Here is a 22,278-nt window from a genome sequence, read left to right as displayed (position 1 = left end):
AAGATTGCTGATCCCTGTCCTACAGTGTTTATTGCAGACCCTTGCTACTATTATATAGTGGGTGACCAAGCATTATGGTATTCCCATAATTAAAAAAAGTGTATTAGAAAGTAAAATTAATATTTTGAAGATAGGAGAGTACTTCATCTTGTAGACCAACTAATACAGGTCTGACACATTTTGGTTTACAAAGGACATGATAAAATGTATAAAGATTGTCTTTGTAATCTGTATTATTATAAAACCAAATACATCGTGGGAGTCATTATAAGATTTTTATACTTTACCTCACACTAATGTCATATTAAGTGGATATGTCAGATTTTACTTGGCTAGGACTTGGCATTATTCACTGACTTCAATATTTTTGTAATTATGTTAGTTGATTACATCATTTATATCTTTAGCTTGCAGCATAACCCTTGCGTTTTTAGTACAGGGTAGTTCCACAAGGCTCAGTCTATTTGTATATCAAGCTCTGGCAGACTGGAGCAATTTCACTGGGTTTTTGTAAAGTACTCAAGGGTGGTTTTTTAAAACCAGTGCAGAGTGGCTTCAAACTTGTTGGCCTTTCTCTTGGAATTCTCCCACTGTGTAGGAGGAATAGCTGCTTGCTTAGTGCTTCCAGAGACAGTATATTCACTTCTTATATCAGTTGCCTCCCTGCTATAAGAGGGTAGTGGGGGCAGGTGCAAACTGGGGGCATATCTGGAATAATAGAGGGTGAGTGGACTTCAATCATCTGCTTGTGTAAAGGACCTTATAGCAGTTGTGCCATCATTGTCCTTTAGAGCAGGACTGCTCCTGCTGTATGTTACCCCGTGGCTTCACTGCTCTGACTCAAGAAGCCACAGCTGGCTCCTTGTAGCTACCGTGCCCTCATGTTTATTTTTTCATATTCCTCCACACTTGATAAATGTGATGGGCTTGTGGTTCTCAGTGGAAAGAGTGATGAAGGTATGACACTTTGTTGTTTGTTTTTGTTTTTTAAAGCAAATGATTTATTGGTTGTCCAGGGCATTTATTTCCAGATCTACATGTGTGTTGGAAACCAAGCTTTTTGCGGCCACCTTCCCAATTCCTTTTACTCAGAGACCTACCTGCTGTCAACTAGTCTGGCCAACATGGTCACACTAATTCCAGGAGAGTGTCTTGGTTTATAGATTTATATGTTGTTTAGTACCTCTCACAATTAGGGTTTTTTCCTCATGATCCAATACTTTAACTCCTGAATAATCACATACATGATATTAAACTTCCTATCTTTAGTCACTTAAACATGAAGGGGAAAATTGCAAGTTACAAAACTAGTTGTCCTAATTTACCCCCTTTCACAAAATGATAGAAATATTAACTGGATTGTCAGCTTCAAGTCAGTTTCCCCAACTGAATGTAGACAGAAGAGAGAAGGGAAAGGAAGTATTGGGGTTGTTATGTGCCTTCATTTTAGACATGCTGTTCAAAATGTAATCTTTTTAAGATATTTAAAATGTACCCAGGTGGGGGTGGAAAAAGAGTTGTTAGGAGATGGAGCAGACATGGATGTTCAGCTTCATGATCAAAATTACTAATTCTGAAAACTAGACAAAAATCTTCATAAGAAAAGAGCGTTTTGGAAAAACACATTGTGTCATTGTAAATCCATTGGCCAGGATCAAGACATCAATTATTTTTTTCAAAAATATCATATAGTAAAACAGAATGTGTGACATCTTTCTGCCATAGTCTGCTGCTCTGTGTCCATATGGTGACTGTTATAAGATGCTTTGTGGTGATAACTCAATTAGGGGTATGTGTGAACAGTTTTAAGCAAGGTATGGTAAGTTACAATAATGAGTGAAAGCCTTGACCTGTAAGATAGAGCTGGTGTCCATCAGAATAAATAGCACGGATGAGAAAATGGAGCTCTGAAGCAAAATGCATAAGTGAGGGGAAACTAAGATACAACATGATCCCATGCTGCATCAGTGAGCGCTCTGTAAAAACTAAAGCTTTCATTTAAAATATACGGTTTTGTTGAGGGTTGGGGGGCACAGCTGCCTTGATGAATATTAAATTCTCAAAAGTAAAAATTAAAAAATGGTTTCTTTTATTATGACAAATAATTTTTCAGTTAATCAAGTCCATAATAGAATACAAGTTAGAATTGCCTACATAGTCTTTTGGTTGGAAAGATATAGGATAGTGCTCATGGTTCTTGCTTGATTTTATGTCAGAATGAGTCTACAGAACAAGCCATGTTTGAAAAAAATCTGTTGAATTATTTTAAAATGATGAAAGTGCTAATGTTTGAGATTAAAATTTTCACCTGAAATAATTCAAAAACTTCTCTAACATATAGTACTAACGAACTACAGTGGCATTTGGGTTGGAAGGTAGAAGCCGACCCATTCGCAGTATGCCACACTAAGGGAGTGGAAATTTTGCATATGTGCTTAAAAGCAGCCTGCTAGAAGGGAGTGCTTGATCAAGTCCTTCTCAACAAATCTCGCTTCTGTCAATATTAGAAATCTATAAATATGAACATTTGAGGATAAAAATAGGGATGGAAAATTTATTGAAATATTTAAAATATAAATAGCTTTTTGGAAGAGTAAGATGGGAAAACAATAAATAGTTACACAGTAGAGACTGTCCTTGCTGAATAGATGTATGCAGTGTTGGTGATTCTCCATATGGGTTCCAATGTGGGTTGATAGGGAACATCTTGGGGTGTGTGGTCATTGGTGGTTTTTTTTTCTGTATTGAAAGCAGGTTCTCCCAGGGTATTTGAATGGCCTGTTCTGTGATGGGATCTTTTTCTCTGGTGGAGAACTACCCCATGCTGGATCCCATACCAAGTATTATCAAATAATTACAACACATACTTAATGGGGATAAAGAAATCTTTACTGAACCCCCCTCTTCTGGCCTTCAGACAACCCCCCATCCTAACCTTCCCAAGCTCATCATCAGAAGCAAGCCCCTCATAGACCAGGATGTGGCAATTCAAAGTGGCACCAGACTCTTCCAGAATAATATATGCAAACTCTGCAGACATATCTCCACTGCAACAATGATCAATACCTTCTACACCACACCTTTCAAGATCCATATACCTACCACAACATGTGGTGTACCTTATCCAGTGCACCAAATGCCCAGCAATAACTATGTGAGTGAAATTAGATAATCATGACGCTCTCAAATGAACACTCACAGAAAAATGATAGAAGACAAAAACATTATATCGCCTGTGGATGAACAAGTCTCACAAAGTGATCACTCCATATCTGACCTCTGAGTCCTCATCCTCAAAGGAAATCCGCACAACACCGTCAAAAGTTGAGCTCGGGCACTTAAGTTCATAACTGTGCTAGACAGTAAAAACCATGGACTTAACAGAAACATTAGTTTTATGGCTCATTTCGTAACTCATCCCACTGCTTGCTAACCTTAATTGCCTACTTCATTTTAGTGGTCTTCTACAGTGGTCGTCTACCCCTTATGCTTAAAAATCTGTTCTAAATTATGTTTAGCTTAGATACACTGATTACTTTCCCCAGATCTGAATAAAGTTTCTGTGAAGCTCAAAAGCTTATGCCTTCTACCAGTAGAAGTTGGTCCAATTACCTCACCGGTCTTGTCTTTCACTTCCTGAATAGAGGCATTTAACGTGTATGCCATAGTACCTGTGGCTATGGGACAGGAGGCTTTTGTGTGCATACATGCAAGCACCTGGAATACATGTGGAATCTTTTAATTGGATTTCAGCAGTTTCTGACTTACAGTTTTGAGAATTTGATCCAACAATTTTTATAATCAGTTTCAGGAGAATTTGTATTATGCCTGTGTTTGTTAATGCTTGAAAGGTAAGTTTAAGACCTCTCAATTTTTCATAGCAGGTGTGATTGACAGCCTCTAAGTGTTATGTCTTTCATCACAAACATGATTGATATCCCTGATTTGAATAACATGTTCAGCCTAAAAGCATTGTTTTTCTGTTTTAATTATTAGAGCTCTTCCCTCCATCCCCATTGTTTGTTGCTGTTTTAGTAACTACATGTCTCCATCATTTCAGATACACTTGAGCAATATTTTATCATTTGTTTTTTTCAGAAGACTGTCAGTATGATGAAATGAAAGTATTCATTCTTAAATCTTAAAAAAGGGATTATTTTCTTCTAAGTTTTACCTGCCCTAGAACTGTCGTGTATTCACGACATGTGTACTTTGGGGTAGATGAAATGGAATCATATTTGATTGACCAGCAGAACAGCTTATATAGAATTTGTTATCTCTGAACACTTACAAATATTTTAAAATGCACAGTTGTTGTTGTAGTTAGAATGTCAACAGCAGAGCATAAAATACAAAATGGGGCACTTCACAATTTCCCTCTTATTGCAATGTACTGATTTAGTGAAAAATGTAAGTTCAGTGTGCTTGCTTTTGTAAATTTGTAAAAATTCAATATTTGTTAAAAGTAAAATTCACTGGTCTTATCTGAGTGAAATAAGGACGTACTTCCTCGTTAGTAATCTCTAAAATAATCCAAGAAACTCTTAGTAAGTCATTTTGTAAAATCTAATTTATTACTATTGCAAGTAATGAAATAATTAAGGATTCTGTAGTGATCATAGCTGTAACGATTTAAGTGATGAAATGGAAGATTATATATATTGTTTTACAAGAGTCCTAAAAGACCTAGAGAACATCAGCTGCTTTTTGTTTTCTTTATGTTGGTCTTCAGAATAAAATCTACTTAATTGGCCCCATCTTAAAATATCATTTTACTGAGCTCTTGCAAATATAAGTTTGTGTCTGTTAAGCACTGTGCACTTCATAGTAATCAGTACTGCTGTAAGGATCTTTTATTAACATTAAGTGATTTGTTTCAATGTTTTTATATAGCATACAAGATTGTCATAAACATATATTATTTATGGTATAGATAAATTTGTAACCACTCATATAATGCACTGAATTTTCAGTCAAGGGTTGCTTCCAATGACTGCATAACCTAAGTTATTTCAATGACAAGGAAGTGATGTTACAACTACAAATGCTATTTAGAGCTAAGCTTCCCATAGCAACCCTAGCTCTGCCTCCTGTGTACGTATGTATTAGAACCTTTCATATACAGCACTGTCCATTGTATTATAGGGCAAAATATTTTACAAATATGGATTAACTACCACTATGGAGTGTTATTTTAATAGGACATTCCTGCAGTGTTGGTGAAAACATTTTATTTTAAGATATACCATTGTGTAAATGCTAATAAACAGTCTTTTCCCTACAGTGTAACATTTAAAAAATAGCTTAGTTGATTTTGAAACAATACTATAATTATTCAGAGGAATGACTAATACAGTGACCACCTATAAAAAGTTGTCAGTATTGCCTTAGTTAAGGGTTACTTGGTTATCTGAACATTATTTAAACTTTCCTAAACTTCCTAAACAGAATGCCAAGAATTCTGAAAAGACTGAGGCAAAGTTATTTAGGTATCTAAGACAACATGCACAGTTGTAAGTGTGATTAACAGGGTCAGTCTATCTATCTATCTATCTATCTATCTATCTATCTATCTAAAGAATGAAAAAAATTACATAGTTATAAGACATGATAAAATATGCTGGGCTGAATTTCTCTCTTGTATTTGGCATAGTAACGGATATGGTATGTACACATAGTGAGATGGCTGAATACAGTCTGGGATAGAGTGTGCACCTCAGAGCCATGTATGCCTTGGCTTTAGTTTATCTCCTGGGCAGACTATGAAATGTAATAGCTGGGGATGGGGTGAGAGAAAAGGAGGGAGGGTTTGACAGCTGGACAGCAAAAAACTAATGCTTTTGACACCTGGCCAGGGTTGAGAAGCAGGCTTGACATTTGCAGGTTTTGACAACTGGAAGACAGGTGAGGCTTTTCAGACTGTCTCTTCTTTCCCTCCCCTTTTGTGGGCAAGGTTGGAAGTGGCTTGAAATTGTTAGGATGGGTTGGGAGCTTGAACTTGCCCACATCAACATCCTACTGCTATACAAAACCCTACCTGTTGAGCTTTGCAGTAGAATTGATAGACACTGTCCAGCAGATCTGCAGTAGAATTGATAGGACTGTCCATGACACATTGTCTCAAGAGGCTTCAACACATATGGTGCCAGAGCCACCCCATGCAGCTCTGACCTGTGGCAGTGAAGAACACCTGAGGATGCCTAGGATCCAGTAGTTACATAAATAATCAACTCACCTTTTCAAACAGGCCAACCAAACCATCTAAACGTGTAACTATCTGAGTCCTACTCTTCTGACAGTGTCATGGGAACTTTTAGCCCTCTACTAATGTCTAAGATTTCTCAAAAGTGTCTAGTGATTGTGTGGGTGTCTCACTTTTATAGTGCTCAACTTGAGAAGCTTAAAGATGGGCTTGATTTTCAGAGAGTGGGTATTTAGCACTTTCTGAAAATCAGATCTCTTGCTGATGCTACATCACTCAAAAATGGAGGCATTCAAAAGCACCATTGTCACAGGGTGACTGGCCCTTTAAGAGGGAGCTGGAGGTAGGGGGCAGTACAGGGCACCTGTAACTGATGGCCTGTTACCTAATTTGACTTAAGGGAAGGCACCTGGGCCTCATCTGGATTTTTTTATACTGCATTTTACTGACTCTCATTTTCAATACTTTCAGAGATTCCCAAGCCAGAAGGGACCATTAAGACTATCTGGTCTGATCACTTATATAACACAGGCCATGGAACTTCCCTAAAATAATTCCTAGAGCAGATCTTTTAGAAAAACTTCCAGTCTTGATTTAAAAATTACCAGTGATAGAGAGTCTATCACAATCCTTGGTAAATTGTTCCTGGTGTTAATTACACTCACAATTAAATGTATGCCTTAGTTTCCATCTGAATTTGTTTAGTTTCAGCTTCCTGCCGTGCGATCATGTTATCCCTTTCTCTGCTAGATTGAAGAACTCATTATCAGATATGTTTCCCCATGTAGATACTTAAAGACTGTAATCAAGTCCCCCTTAACTCCTTTATTTCTCAATAAAATAATAATCTCAATAAAATAATTTTAAAAAATATGGCTCTGATGTTTCAGAAATGTAAGGGGATGTTGTGAAGGCCAAAACTATAACAGGGTTTAAAAAGGGTTTCAAAAAGAATTAGGTTCCTGGAGGATATGTCATTGATAGGTTTATCAATGGTTATAAGTCAGGATGGTCAGGGATGTAACCTCCTGCTCTGGGAGTCCCTAGTCTCTGACTGCCAGAAGCTGGGAGTGGACAACAGAGGATGCATCTCTCAATAATTACCTGTTCTGCTCATTCCCTCTGAAGCACCTGGCACTGGTCACTGTCAGAAGACAGGATACGGGGGGCTAGATGGACCATTGGTCTGACCCAGTATGGCTGTTCTTTTGTTCTTAAAGAATATATCTTCAACGCCTAGCAGAAGAGTTGCCATTTACAGCCACCTTCTTGAAATGAGGGCATGACAGAAGGGGGAGCTGGGGGCAGAGGTAGTGAAGGGGGGAGGGCACTGCCAGACCATCCTACACAATCAAGAAGATCTGAATGTGGAAAGGTAGGACACTTTGCAAGAACTGCTTCCTACCATTCCGGAACCCTCACAAGTGTCAGAATCCCCAAAGGTGGAGTAAAAACAGAATAGCAGACACCTACCCCAGCAGTCTAAAGAGTGAAAAAGATAAGGAATAATAACAACAATGGGGTGAGGGGCAGAATGTGAGAGAATAGAGAAATTGAAAGGCAGAGCTAAAAAGAGAAAAATAGCTGCCACATGGTAACTGTGGTTTTTCTTTCTTTTTTTTTTTCCTTCCTAATAGGTTAGAAAATTATTTTGGACAATCCCTCTTCTTTATTTCTACTTATTTTCAGCCTCTGGCTTACTCTTCTGTTAGTTCTTTTAGACTCCATCTATTTCTGGGTCTTTTCCCCCGGGACTTGTCTGTATGTATCTCTTTTTTTGGAGGTTTCTAATGACATGTGACCCCTCAAATTGGGCCCACTGTTCCCATGCGTTTGCATTGGTACGTTTGGTACTGCATTTGTACTTGCAGTTGACTACCAGCAGGTAAAATTCTGTATTTAGGATAATGACTAGGAAACAATGTTCGGTATATTTCCACTTTATAATATGTTTTAAATTAAGTAAACAGTTTTCTCCTATTGACTTAATTGGAACGAGGAAGAGTCCCCAGAGTTCAGATTTGTTCTTTAGAACAAAATATAATGAATTCAGTAATGCAGTGAATTTCAGAATTTACTAACAGTCATTATGATAAAATAAGTTTTAAAAGAGTCAGAAGTGCGAAAGGTATCTCAGAAAATAGACAAAAAAATAAGATGTAGAATCCTATTCTTTTTTCTGTGTATTCTATTATCATTAGTTTCAGCACTGTAAAATGTAATCCACCTTTAACAGAAAATCAATACTTGTTACCAATTAACCTTTAAAGAATTACTTCTAGGTAGCCAGAAAAATAAATTCATCACTTAAAATTAAATACTTCCCCCCTAAAATCTATTTATTGCTAAATTACTATTTTTATTTTCATGCTGCTGTGAATGGAAACTTGTGACACCTGCACCTCTATTTTGATGAGATCATAGCCGTGAATAATTGTGGTGAAATTTATCGGTTTGGACTGATTTAGTGAAAATAAAAAATAATACCAATTCCCAGATTATCTTTTAGTGTGGTTGTTACAATCAGGAAAGTATATTGTTACCCATCTGAATGACATCCTGATGAGAGCAATATTCCAATGGAAAGGAACAAGTGCAAAAGTGAGCGAATGTCTGTATTCTTATTTATTTTAGCTAGACAAAATCATTTAAATTAATTGAAAACTTGAAAAATTATTTGATAAGCAGAATTGCTTACTATTCTTACCTTAAATATGTAGGGCTAATATTTCACAAGTGGGCCCTGCAGTTGTGCATGCAAAATACTCACAGCAGCATGAACAAGTAACTGTATGTTATAAATATACAGTTGTTCATAGGTCAGATTTAAAATTCAGTGGTTCTACTCTTTCACAGTCCAGTAACAACACAGCTACTGCAGTGCATCTACATTAGGGGTTTTCTTTGGTGTAACAACATTGATGTTTCACTGGTGTGAATTTCTTTAATTTGGACATGTCCTTAATTTTAAACTTGTTCAGAAATTCAACATGTTGTATATTAGAAGGAATGTCACAGATTTAAAATAAAACACAGAGGAAATTAAAAAAAAACCCAAAACATTTCCATAGCAATGTTAACTTGTTCACATTTCACATAAAGTTACAGTATAGGAAGTATTCTGTCTTGCCGACCCATACAATCCTTCATCATTCAGCACAGAGGAAGTTTTTCCTGAGTAAGAACTGATCAAGGACTACAGGCAGGACTCGATTAATAATTAGAGATGGAAAAGACCTGTCATGATTGCCATTTAAAAGTCATCATATCTTATTCAAGTATGTGTCAGTGTGGATCCCACTCTAGGTGTGCGTCCACACTGGAAGAGGAAGGAGAGGCAAAGTTGTTGCATGTTACTGTAAGACCAGAAGGGAGCATGACTTCCTCATAATCTGTGTCTCCAAACACTAAGGAAAAGTGACAGAGCCAGTTCAGCCATTCCAAGGTCCTGTTGGGAGCAAATGGGAACTTTTTAAAAAACTTTTTGACTTGTAATAGGTATTTGAAAATTATTCAAGTGCGGCTGAATATCAGAACTTTTGGCCAAATGCCTGCTCAAACCTCATTCACAGAAAACTTCCTGCTTTGGATAAATTGTGATATTTTGGTGCTCTAGGGAAGGAAATCAGATTTCAAAGGGTTTTCATATGCTAGAGAAAGAAGTATCAGGGTCTTTTATTCAACACACACAATCAAAGGCTTTAGCTCAGAAGTGGGCAAGCTATGGTCTGCGGGCTACGTCCAGCCCACTGGACCGTCCTGTCTGGCCCCTGAGCTCCCGGCCGGGGAGGCTAGCCTCTGGCCCCTCCTCTGTTGTCCCCCCTCCCCTGCAGCCTCAGTGCGACATGACGCCAGCGCTCTGGCCCACCACTCCTTCTGGGCAACGCAGCGGCAGAGTGGCTGGCTCTGGCCGGGCAGCGGGGCTTCGCTGTTCTAAGCGGGGGGTGGGGGGGTGGGGGAGGGGTTGGATATGGGGCAAGTGGTCCCAGGGGGCAGTCAGGGAGCAGGGGGGGTTGGATAGGTGTGGGAGTCCGGGGGGGTCTGTCTGGGGGCGGGGGTGTGAATAGGGGTTGGGGCAGTCAGGGGACAGGGAGCGGGGGGATTGGATAGGGGTGGGGTCCCAGGAGGGGGTGGTCAGGGGACAAGGAGCTTTGGATGGGTTGGGGGTTCTGAGAGGGGTGGGAAGTGGGAGGGGGCGGATAGGAGGTGGGGGCCAGGCTCTTTAGGGAGGCACAGCCTTCCCTACCCGGCTATCCATACAGTTTTGCAATGCCGTTGTGGCCCTCAGGCCGAAAAGTTTGCCCACCCCTGATTTAGCTTGTCTGTTGAGTGCATATTCCTCTGGAGGCATGGTTAGTACACAGAGGGGAAAATATAGAATGTCAGCAGTTGAGCTCTGCAGACAAACAGCTTGAAGCTATTTTTCAATCATCAGACATCACAGGCTGGACAAGTTGGGTTTGTTTAGCGTTGCCTCTGAGTGAAGAGTTCCTCATCAGCTTAGACCATGGGCAGGGAAATAAAAGTATTGTGTGCAGCAAGTAGAAGTTGAAATGACAGTGATTGTAAGTTTCTGTTCAGTGATTTCCCACCCTAGTTTGAACCCTCCTGCCCTCCAAAATACATAATAAAATGCATGATTAGACTGAAAAAAATAACTGTAAGCGTCTTCTCATAGGAAAACAAATTCTGACTATAGGTAGCATTCATGTTTTGTGCAGTTTATCTGTGATATATTTTACTTTGAGAACGGCTTACTATATTGTTGTTTTATCCTTCTGCTGTTCACTTCCAGGACGGATTTTTACAACTGAGAGAAAGTGAGCTTAGTGTAAATGTTTTCTGTACATTATATGTGGTCTTCATCTACTGTAAGGAATGACCAATCCTATTCAGACTGGTGTATAGCATTGGTTGGCTTTTCACCTTGAGTAATCATTTGCATCTGTGAAATGAGGTGTAAAAATGGATCAAAACCGAATGATACTCTGTTTGCACAGGTATAAGTGAGCCACCAGTGTTCTGGTGTGTTAGCAATTTATAACTACTTTGTAGGCATGTAAATGACGGCACAAGGTAAAAGTCAGTGTTGAATCAGGTGCAATGTTTGTTATATAGGCTACTATAAAGAAGAAAAACAAAGATATTTATAAATTCTTCTCTAGCCGTGGCTGAAAGGAGCAGCTGCAGAAAAATGAAGCTCACAACTTTCTTTCCTGAATACGTCATTTACTTATTTATTTGATGTATTTATGTATTTATTTAAAATTTCCATCATCTTCCAACTCAGACTTTGGGGATTTAGAAGTTTAAAGATGGTAGAGAATGTTGCTGTTCCCTCTTGGCAGTGGATATCATTTGTGATTTTCTTTTTTTATCTTGGCAATGAAGCAACAAAACAAAAAAACACTAATTTTTATTTCTCTTTTAGGGGGATAGCTCCTATGTAAAGGATCGTTGGTGTGTGTTTGATGGATTCATGGTTTTTTGTCTTTGGGTGTCATTGGTGTTACAGGTAATTACATAATTTTACCTTAAATATGAAGGGCTAATATTTCACAAGTGGGCCCTGCAGTTGTGCATGCAAAATACTCACAGCAGCATGAACAAGTAACTGTATGTTATAAATATACAGTTGTTCATAGGTCAGATTTAAAATTCAGTGATTCTACTCTTTCACAGTCCAGTAACAACACAGCTACTGCAGTGCATCTACATTAGGGGTTTTCTTTGGTGTAACAACATTGATGTTTCACCGGTGTGAATTTCTTTAATTTGGACATGTCCTTAATTTTAAACTTGTTCAGAAATTCAACATGTATATTAGAAGGAATGTCACAGATTTAAAATAAAACACAGAGGAAATTAAAAAAAAAACCCAAACGTTTCCATAGCAATGTTAACTTGTTCACATTTCACATAAAGTTACAGTATAGGAAGTATTCTGTCTTGCCGACCCATACAATCCTTCATCATTCAGCACAGAGGAAGTTTTTCCTGAGTAAGAACTGATCAAGGACTACAGGCAGGACTCGATTAATAATTAGAGATGGAAAAGACCTGTCATGATTGCCATTTAAAAGTCATCATATCTTATTCAAGTATGTGTCAGTGTGGATCCCACTCTAGGTATGCATCCACACTGACTACAACATCTCGAAAAACTAGTTATTTTAAGGTACATAACCATGCACTGTTACCACATCTGAGACATACAGTTATTTTCAATTTAAGTATAGGGGAAACTGTGATATCTCTCATGCACCTGTGTGGTAAAGTGGATAAATGCTGATTTTTAAATGGCCAAACACTTTAATCTAGTCTGCACTCTGTCAGTGATCCCTACAGAACATTTCCTAGTACATTCATAGATCCAAGGCCATTGTGATCATCTAGTTTGACCTCTTATATCACACAGGCCATATAACTTCCCCCAAAATAATTCCTAGAGCACATCTTTTAGAAAAACATCCAATCCTGATTTTAAAAATTGTCAGTGACAGAGAATCCACCATGACCCTTGCTAAATTGTTTCAATGGTTAATTAGTCTAAAAATGTAGCTCTGAATATGTCTAGCTTCAACTTCCAGCCATTGGATCGTCTTATCACTTCCTCTGCTAATTTGAAGAGCCCATTATTAACTATTTGTTCACCATGTAAATACTTATGGACTGTAATGAAGTCACCCCTTCATCTTTTCTTTGTTGAGCTCCTTAAGTCAATCACTCTAAGACACTTTTTCTAATCCTTTAATCATTATTGTGGCTCTTCTCTGAACCCTTTCCAATTTATCAGCATTCTTCTTGAATAGTGAGCACCAGAACTGGATACAATATGCCAGCAGTGGTCTCACCAGTGCCAAATACAAAAGTAAAATAACCTCTCTACTACTGCATAAGATTCTCCTGTTTATGCATCCAAGGTTCTCATTAGCTCTTGTGGCCACAGCATCACACTGGGAGATCAAGTTGAGCTGATTATCCACCTTGACTCCCAAATCTTTTTTAGAGTCACTGATTACCAAGATGGAGTCCCCCATCCCGTAAGTATGGTCTGTATTCTTTGTTCCCAGATGTATTCATTTACATTTATCCATATTAAAACATATTGTTTGTGCCAATTTACCAAATGAACTAGATTGCTCTGAATCAACGATTTTTCCTCTTCATTATTTATCACTCCCCCAATTTTTGTGTCATCTTCACACACTATCAATGATGATTTAGTTTTCTTCCAGGTAATTGATTAATATGTTAAGTAGTGTAGGGCCAAGAACCAATCCTTCTTCTTTGAGGAGTGTCTCTGTGGGTGCTTTAGGTGTCTTGGCACCCTGCACTTGTAATTGGAGATTTGTAATAGCAATCGTCTTGCGCCGCTCTGAGCTGTTACCTTGCATGTGCAGCCAACCGACCCCCAGTTCCTTTTCTACCGCCCTTGGCTTGAGTCGGAGCGACAGCAGCTCCTCTTCAACTCTGTAGATAGTTCATATTCCTTCTTTTTTCTTTTATCCTCTAAATCCCAGTTAACTTTGGTTAGTGTTAGTCTTTAATTGCTTCAATATTTTTTTTTTAAAAAATTGTGTAGTTTTCCCCCCTTCCGCCATGCAGCGGGCCTCCATCAACAATGAGTGAATAAAAACATGCTACCCTGTTTTTTTTCCAGAGCTGGCCCTTCCTCAGGCATGTCCGGTTCCCCTGGATTTAAATGCTGCCTGACCTGCAGGCTATCGATACTTGTTTCAAATGGCCGTGCTCAGTGCATCCACTGTCTCAGAGAGATCCATATTCCTCAAAAGTGTCCTCATTGTAAAAACTGCCTCCCAGGACACAGAAATCCAGGGATCTCCAATTTAAATGACTAATGATGGTGAAATTCCTCAGGCCAGAATCCAGGATGCCTCCTGGCCAATGGTTACCAGCAGCAGCCACAGACAAGGTCTCCACTACCAAGACCGCTTCTAAGGACCTTGTCCCTAAAAAGGCGACCAAACACTGGTCTCATTCATTGCCACAGCGAGATTGCCTAAAAGGAAATGGTCTCCTGACGAAAAATCTGCCCCAGTACCGATGGCACCGAGAGCCTCAGACTGAGAGGCACCGGGAATGTCTGGTACCAAAACTTCTCGAGGAGCCAAGGACCCGGTACAGGCAGGCTCTCAGTCAGGTGCGCGATCTAAAGCCAAGCTCCCGTGCACCGACCGTGCTGAAGAATGTCCCGGCACTGATCAGTGTAATGGAGCCACCTGCTGTACATACACAACTCAGCAAGATCTCAGCACTGTCAGTTCTGACCCTCTTCTCTGAGACTGCACTGCCATCCACTGCAATGAGCTTCCCAGTACCACAACTTTTCACAAAAAAAGAAAAGAAAAGAAACCTGGCAGTTTCTTCTATGCCAGGGACCCCCCTATTCGGTACAGACGGTACCCCAGCAAGGCCCAGACCAAGCCAGATCATCACCCCAGGGCTTCAGCGCCACCTCTCTCCAGTGATGATGATGATGAGGACAACACAGGGATGTACACCCCTCACCCTCTCCTAAAGCAGGGCCTTCACATCATCAGCCACTGATAGATGCGTGAGCCTGGCAGACCCAATCCTGGCTGCCACCTCCTATGGCCCTCCCACCCACCTGGCCATACTGGGACCCATGGGCCATGTATAGGGCCCAGAACATTAGACCTCCTAACCCACCCTGCCCTCCCTCACCAACGGATCCAGCACCTTCAGAGGTCCAGGATGAGGGGACTGAAGAGCAGGAGGATGCACCTGAAGGAGACACCTTGGCACCTACGCATATCTCATCTTCGTCTCCATATGAAACACTCATGCCAAATCCCCCCACTTCGGGGGATGACTTCATGTCCTTTCATGACATTTTTAAGAGGGTAGTGGACTCCCTCAACATCTCCTTGTCTGAGCTCCCTGAGACCCAACATCTGTTCACTGACATTCTCCAGGCTTCCCCATTAGCAAAAATAGCACTGCCTATTAATGCTGCCATAATGAACCCTGCAAAAACCATCTGGCAGATGCCAGCCACAGCCTCTCCTTCCTGCAAAAGGTCGGACAAAAAATATTATGTGTTGGCAAAAAAGACTGAATTTCTCTTTACCCACCCCACTCCTAATTCACTGGTCTTGGAGGCAGTAAATCAGAGGGGCAAACAGCAACAGTCAAGATCCACCCCTTACGTCAAAGACTGGAAGAGGCTAGACCTCTTTGGGTGCAAAGCCTATTCTTCCACCACCTTGCAATTCCACATCGCAAATTACTCTGCACTGCTTGCAAAATACGCACACAACCTGTTTTCTACATTGTCATCTTTTATTGAACATCTCCCAGAGGACAGGAGAGAAGCGTATAAGTCCAACATTTCTGAAGGCTCTCTCATCACAAGGACGGTCCTCCAAGCCTTTCTCGATTCCGCGGACACAGCAGCCTGCTCCATTCTGACCTCCGTGTCATGCATCAGGCATCCTGGCTCCACCAATCGGGATTCCTGAGGGAGGTACAGGCTGTGGTTGAGGACCTACCCTTTGAGGGTCAGAAACTGTTTGCCGAATCCACTGATGTGTCCTTGCATACTTTGAAGGACTCCCAGGCCACCTTAAAGACTCCTGGCATCTATGTCCCTGGAAACAGAAAAAGCAGGGCGGGTTTTACAACCAAAAATTCTGGGCCGCACCATACTCTCAGCCCCAAAGACACTATATCCAACTCTGCAAACAGAGGCAGATGGGACAAAGGCAGAATCAAGACCAGCCTTCCATATCCCAGCCTTCTACCTCCAGGCAATCGTTCTGAAGTTGTGGTTGAGGGCCCGAGACCTCTACACTCTCTACTTCCAGATCTCAACCCCACTTTAACACCATTCGGGGACCACTTGTCACCATATTACCTAGTCTGGAACAACATCACCACAGACAGATGGGTCCTGGAAATTATCCAGCAGGGTTACTCCATTCCATTTATTTCTATCCCACCTACCAATACCCCTTCCCCGTCCCTCTTCAGGACCCTTCTCACGAGCCCCTATTACAATAGGAAATAAACCACCTCCTGCAACTAGGAGCCATGGAACCAGTACCAGCTCAACATAGGGGAGAGGATTTTATTCTCATTATTTCCTCACTCAGAAAAAGAATGGTGGATTGAGACTCATTCTGGATTTACACAAACTCAACAAGTTTGTGAGAATGCAGCGATTCAGAATGGTGATCCTATCGATGATAATTCCGGGATTAGAGAAAGGAGATTGGCTCCTGTCTCTCGACCTACAAGACGCTTACTTTCATATCATCATTCACGCAGCACACAGAAGATTCCTGCGCTTCACTCTAAGACATCAACATTATCAAAACAAAGTGCTACCCTTTGGACTGTCAGCCGCCCCAAGGGTCTTCTCCAAGGTAGCTCACTAGGGGTGATGATTTTTCCATACCTGGACAACTACCTGGTAAGAGCATCAACACAGCGGGCAGCACTAGATGCCACACAAACCACGATAGCCCTCTTTACGAACCTCAGGCTTCAAATAAATGTTTAGAAGTTCACCTTGGTCCCTGTCCAACAACTGGAATTTATAGGGGCCCATCTCGACTGCCTCACAGCAACACCAAGGTTACCCTAACAGTGCTTCCTCAACTTAACCACTCTGATTACTATGGTCACGGACAGCCCGCAAATGTCAGCCAGGACGTGCCTACAACTTTTGGGGCACATGGCCGCTACGACTTTTGTTGTCAAATATACCAGACTACATATGAGATGCCTACAAGCGTGGCTTGGCATTTGTTATATACCACACAAGCACTCCCTCAACAGGTGGCTCACCATGCCCTGCAAGGTAAAGGATTCCCTTGAGTGGTGGACATACCCACAAAATGTCTGCTCGAATGTCCCATTCCAACAGAAAGCTTCTACAATAACGATCACCAGGGATGCCTCCCCCATGGGATGGGAAGCTCACCTGGGCGACAACACGATCCAGGGTCATTGGTCAGCAGCAGAAGTCAACTTGCATATAAACATACTAGAACTAAGAGCAGTCAGAAACGCATGTGAGCATTTCCTTCCTCTAATCCACAGCACGACTATCCAAGTCCTTCCGGACAACACAGCACGCACGTTCTACATAAACCGCCAAGGGGGAGCCCGATTATAGGCGCCGACTTTCCCTCTGCCCGGTAGGTGCTCGATGTCCCCCTGTGCCCCTTGCCCTGCCCTTGCCCTGCTTCTTCCTACCCCTGCACAGCCCTCACCCCATCCCCATTCCACCCCTTCCTCAAAGTCCTCACCCCACCCTGCCTTTTCCCACCCCAGCCCTGCCCCCTTCCTGCCCCCATTCCACCCTCTTCCCCCAAGTCCACGCCCCCGCCCCGCCTCTTCTCCACCTCCTCACCTGAGCACGCCATGTCTCCGCTTCTCTCCCTCCCTCCCGGAAAGTCCTAAGCACCGCCAAACTGCTGTTAGGCGGCGGGTGGGCTGAAAGCACTGGGAGGGAGAGGGACGAGCGGGGACGTGGAGCACTGGGGTGGGAGAGAGGGAGGCGAGGAGGGGGTGGGGGCGGTGGGAGCTTGGTTGCCTGTGGGTGCGGAGCACCCGCTAATTTTTCCCCGTGGGTGCTCCAGCCCTGGAGCACCCATGGAGTTGGCACCTATGAGCCCGATCATACCCCCTGTACATGGAGGCAATACACCTCTGGATTTGTTGCATCTCCCACAACATAGACATCTCGGCATCCTACCTGCCGGGACACCAGAACACCACAGTGGACCAACTGAGCAGAGATTTCTCACAAACCCACAAGTGGGAGATGGACTATGCAACCCTCACCGCCATATTCACCCTGTGGGAATTCCCTGCTATAGACCTATTTGCCACAGCTCACAACGCAAAGTGCTCTCAGTACTGCTCCCAAGCGGGGCTGGGACGCCACTCTGTGGGCAACGCCCTCCTTATGAAACGGGAGGCGCCGCTAATGTAGGCGTTCCCTCCTATTGCACTTCTGAGTCGAGTTATACACAAGATCAGGCAAGACAAGTCCAGGGTCATTCTCATTGTGCTTACATGGCCCAGACAAACATGGTTTCCATACCTGAGACAGATGGTAGTGAAACCACCTCGAACCCTCGCTTTAATATCTCACCTCCTGACACAGGACTCAGGACACATCAGTCACCCCAATCTAGCTCTTCTCTATCTCAAGGCCTGTTTTCTCCATGGCTAATGCGTATTGACAAAGACTATTCTAAGGAAGTTAAAGACATACTCTTGAACAGTCACAGACTAAGCACACGAAAAACATATACACAGAAGTGGACACGATTTCGCACTTGGTGCGAGGCTAACCATGTTTCTCCACGGTTGACCCCACTGCCCAGGGTCGGCCTCACCACCCAAAATATATATTGGGTCTTAAAAAATTGGGGCTCTCCAACAGCTCCATCAGAGTACACCTCCCTGCAATCATCTCGTTACATGATAACATGGATGGAGGCACTATATTCGCTCATCCAACAACTAAGCATTTTCTAAAAGGCATGATGAATACCTACCCAATGCTAAAAGACCCTACGCCCATGTGGGACCTTAACCTCGTCCTCCGTAGCCTCATGGGGAAACCATTTGAACCCATAGCGACTTGTTCGTTGCTACATCTATCGATGAAGGTGGCCTTCCTCTTTGCCATCATGTTGGCAAGAAGGGTGGGAGTGCTAAGTTCCTTAATGGCACACTCACCTTATACCACATTCTACAAAGACAAAGTGATCCTATGGCTGCAGCCCAAATTCATACCCAGAGTAGCCTCGCCCTTTCATCTAAATCAACCCATATACTCACCTATGTTTTTCCCCAAACCACATGCCAACAACAGGGAGGCTGCTCTTTATACACTCAATGTCTGCAGAGCAGTAGCCTTTTACCTAGAACAAAAAAAAAACACTTAGAAAATCGTCTTGTCTCTTTCTCTCTATAACAGAATGATCAAAGGGTCAGACCATCTCTAAACAGAGATGGATATCGGGCTGTATCCATTTTTGTTAGCAGCAGAACAACCTCTGCTCCACCAGGAGTTCGCACACACTCCACCAGAGCGTTATCAACATCAATAGTGTTTCTCACTACCATACCCATCACGGACATTTGCAAAGGAGCTACCTGGGCCTCTGCTCACACTTTTACTAAACCTACACTCTCGAGCAACAATCAACTGCAGATGCACAAGTTTGGACTCTTGGTGCTAGCCACAATTAATAAACCAGCTCCGAAACGCCCCCTCCACTGAGGGGCGCTGCGCCATACTCACCTAAAGGGGAGCACCCACAGGGACACTCGAAGAAGAAGAGAAGCTTACTCACCCTGTGCAGTAACTGAGGTTCTTTGAAATGGTTGTCCCTCTGGGTGCTTCACTATCCCCCCTCATCCCCTCTACTTTGGAGGGATGATCCTCTGGGGTAGAGAAGGAACTGGGGGTTGGTTGGCTGTGCACATGAGGTAACTTCTCGGAGTGACATGAGACGGCTGCTGCACATGCGCAGCCAACTGGGGCACCGCTACTACAAATTTCAGATTACAAGTGCAGGGCGCCAAGACACCTAAAGTGGAGCTCCCATTTATGGTTACATTTTGAGACCTAGCAGTTAGCCGGATTTTAATCCATTTAATACGTGCAGTGTTAATTTTATATAGTTTTAGTTTGTTAAGCAAAGTGGTACCAAGTGGTACCATCTGGTACCAAGTCAATCAATTTACAGAAGTCTAAGTGTATACATCAGTTTATTATCTTTATAAACCAAACTCGTAATCTCATCAAAAAAAGATATCAAGTTAGTTTGATAGGATGTATTTTCCATAAACCCATGCTGATTGCATTAATTACTCTACCCTCCTTTATTTCATTGTTAATCAAGTCCCAGATCTGCCACACCATTATTTTTCCCAGGATCAATGTCAGGCTGACAGGCACAACATTAGCTTTCTTCCCGTCTTCTGGATCTTCTCCAGTGCCCTAAGATATATGTAAATTAACATTAATGGTGCAGTGAACTCCTTAGCCAGATGTTTTAAAACTCTTATTTAAAAATGTGTTACTGTGATAGCTTTTGTTTAACATCCTCCAGAGATACTAGTGTAATGAAAAGAATGTTATCGCCATATGACGAGACTGCATCATCTGTTTTTTCCCAAATATAGAACAGAAACATTTATTGAACACCCCTTCCTTTTTTGCATTATTAGTGATAATTCTACCATTTCCATTTAGTAATGGACACCATTGTCAGGATTCTTTGTGTTCCTAATATATTTTCAAAACTTCGTATTGTCCTTAACTCTGCCAGTCTTAGAGTTCTTTTTCTGTCATTTGATTTCCCTTATCAATTTTCTACAATTCCTAGCTTCTGATTTATATTCATTACTATCAACTTTCCCTTTCTTCCATTTGTTTTATATATATATATATTTTACAGCTGCCTTCACTTTGCCTCTAAACCAGGTTGGTTGTTTAACTAGCACGGATTTCTTCCTCATTTGTAGGGACTGTAGCTTTTTGAGCATCTAGTAAGATGTTCTTACATGATTCCTAATTATCATTCACTTTTTTCTCATTAAATTCTTCCTCCCATCTGATTTGGCTCATAATTGTTTTCAGCTTTTTGAAATTGGCCTATTAAAGAGCCGTGTGTGTGTGTGTGTGTATACACATAAATATATTACTGGTCTGGACTTTATTCTGCTTGTACATTATAAATGTGATCAAGTCATGATCACTCGTACCTCAGGTACAATTAATTTTCAGTTCTGTGACCAGTTACTTTTTATGTGTTAGGAAAAGTTTTAATATAGAATTCCCCCATGTTGGCTGCAACACTTTTTACATAAGAACAGCCATACTGGGTCAGACCAGTGATCCATCTATCCCAGTATCCTGTCTTCCGACCATGGCCAATGCCCGATGCTTCAGAGGGAATGAACAGAACAGGGCAATTAACGAGTGATCCCTTCATTGTTGTCCATTCCCAGCTTCTGGTGCTTAGAAGCTTAGGTTTGTATCTCTGATCATCTTGGCTAATAGTCATTGATTCTTTTTTGAACCCAGTTATACTTTCACCTTCACAAGATCCACTGTGACTGAGTTCCACAGGTTGGCTGTGTGTTGTGTGAAGTAGCACTCCCTTATGTTTGTTTTAAACCTCCTGCCTATTAATTTAACTTGGTGACCCCTAGTTCTTGTGTTAAGAAGGAGTAAATAACACTTCCTTATTTACTTTCTCCACACCAGTCATGTTTTATAGCTCTCAGTCATATCCCCCTTAGTCATCTCTTTTCTAAGATGAAAAGTCCCAGTCTTTTTAATGTCTTCTCATATGGAAGCTATTCCATGCTCCTCATATTTTTTGTTGTTGTTATTTCTCTTTTCATGCCTCTTTCCTATATCTTTTTTGAGTTGGGACAACCAGAACTGCTTGCAGTATTGAAGGTGTGGGTATACCGTGGATTTGTGTAGTGGCATTATGATATTCTCTGTTTTATTATCTATCCCTTTCCTATTGGTTCCTAACATTGTTAGCTTTTTTGACTGCTGCTGCACACTGAATATATGTTTTCACAGAACTATCCATGATGACTCCAAGATCTTTTTCTTGAGTGGTAACAGCTAATTTAGACCCCATCATTATGATTTCCGGTGTAGATTACTTTGTATTTGACACCACTGAATTTCATCTGCCACAAAGGTGAGATCCCTTTGTAACAATTTGTGATCAGCTTTGGATTTAACTACCTTGAATAATTTTGTATCATCTACAATCTTTGCCACTTCACTGTTTATCCCTTTTTCCAGCTCATTTATGTATATGTTGAAGATCACTGGTCCCAGTACAGATCCTTGGGAGACTGCTCTATTTACCTCTCTCCATTCTGAAAACTGACCTTTATTTCTATCCTTTGTTTCCTCCTGTCTTTTTAAGAAGTTACTGATCCATGAGAGGTCCTTCCCTCTTATACCACAAGTGCTTACGTAGCTTAAGAGCTTTTGGTGAGGCTTTCTGAAAGTCCAAGTACAGTATATC

The 22,278-nt window shown here is 41.5% G+C and overlaps 1 protein-coding gene across 1 annotated transcript in view; it reads left to right on the top strand.

The window, feature by feature from the left end:
* The window catches only part of NALCN (sodium leak channel, non-selective), a 345,337-nt gene that overhangs the window by 28,911 nt on the left and 294,148 nt on the right, over positions 1 to 22,278 (top strand). Inside the window, exon 4 of the mRNA XM_037896440.2 lies at positions 11,634 to 11,717. Within this exon, the coding sequence (XP_037752368.1) occupies positions 11,634 to 11,717 (84 nt within the window). The remainder of the gene's footprint in view (positions 1 to 11,633; positions 11,718 to 22,278) is intronic.

Source organism: Chelonia mydas, chromosome 1 (assembly GCF_015237465.2).
Source record: "Chelonia mydas isolate rCheMyd1 chromosome 1, rCheMyd1.pri.v2, whole genome shotgun sequence".
Classification (NCBI taxonomy): Eukaryota; Metazoa; Chordata; order Testudines; family Cheloniidae; genus Chelonia; species Chelonia mydas.
The sequence above is the reverse complement of the archived record's forward strand: the minus strand, read 5'-3'. Positions and strand labels throughout refer to the sequence as shown.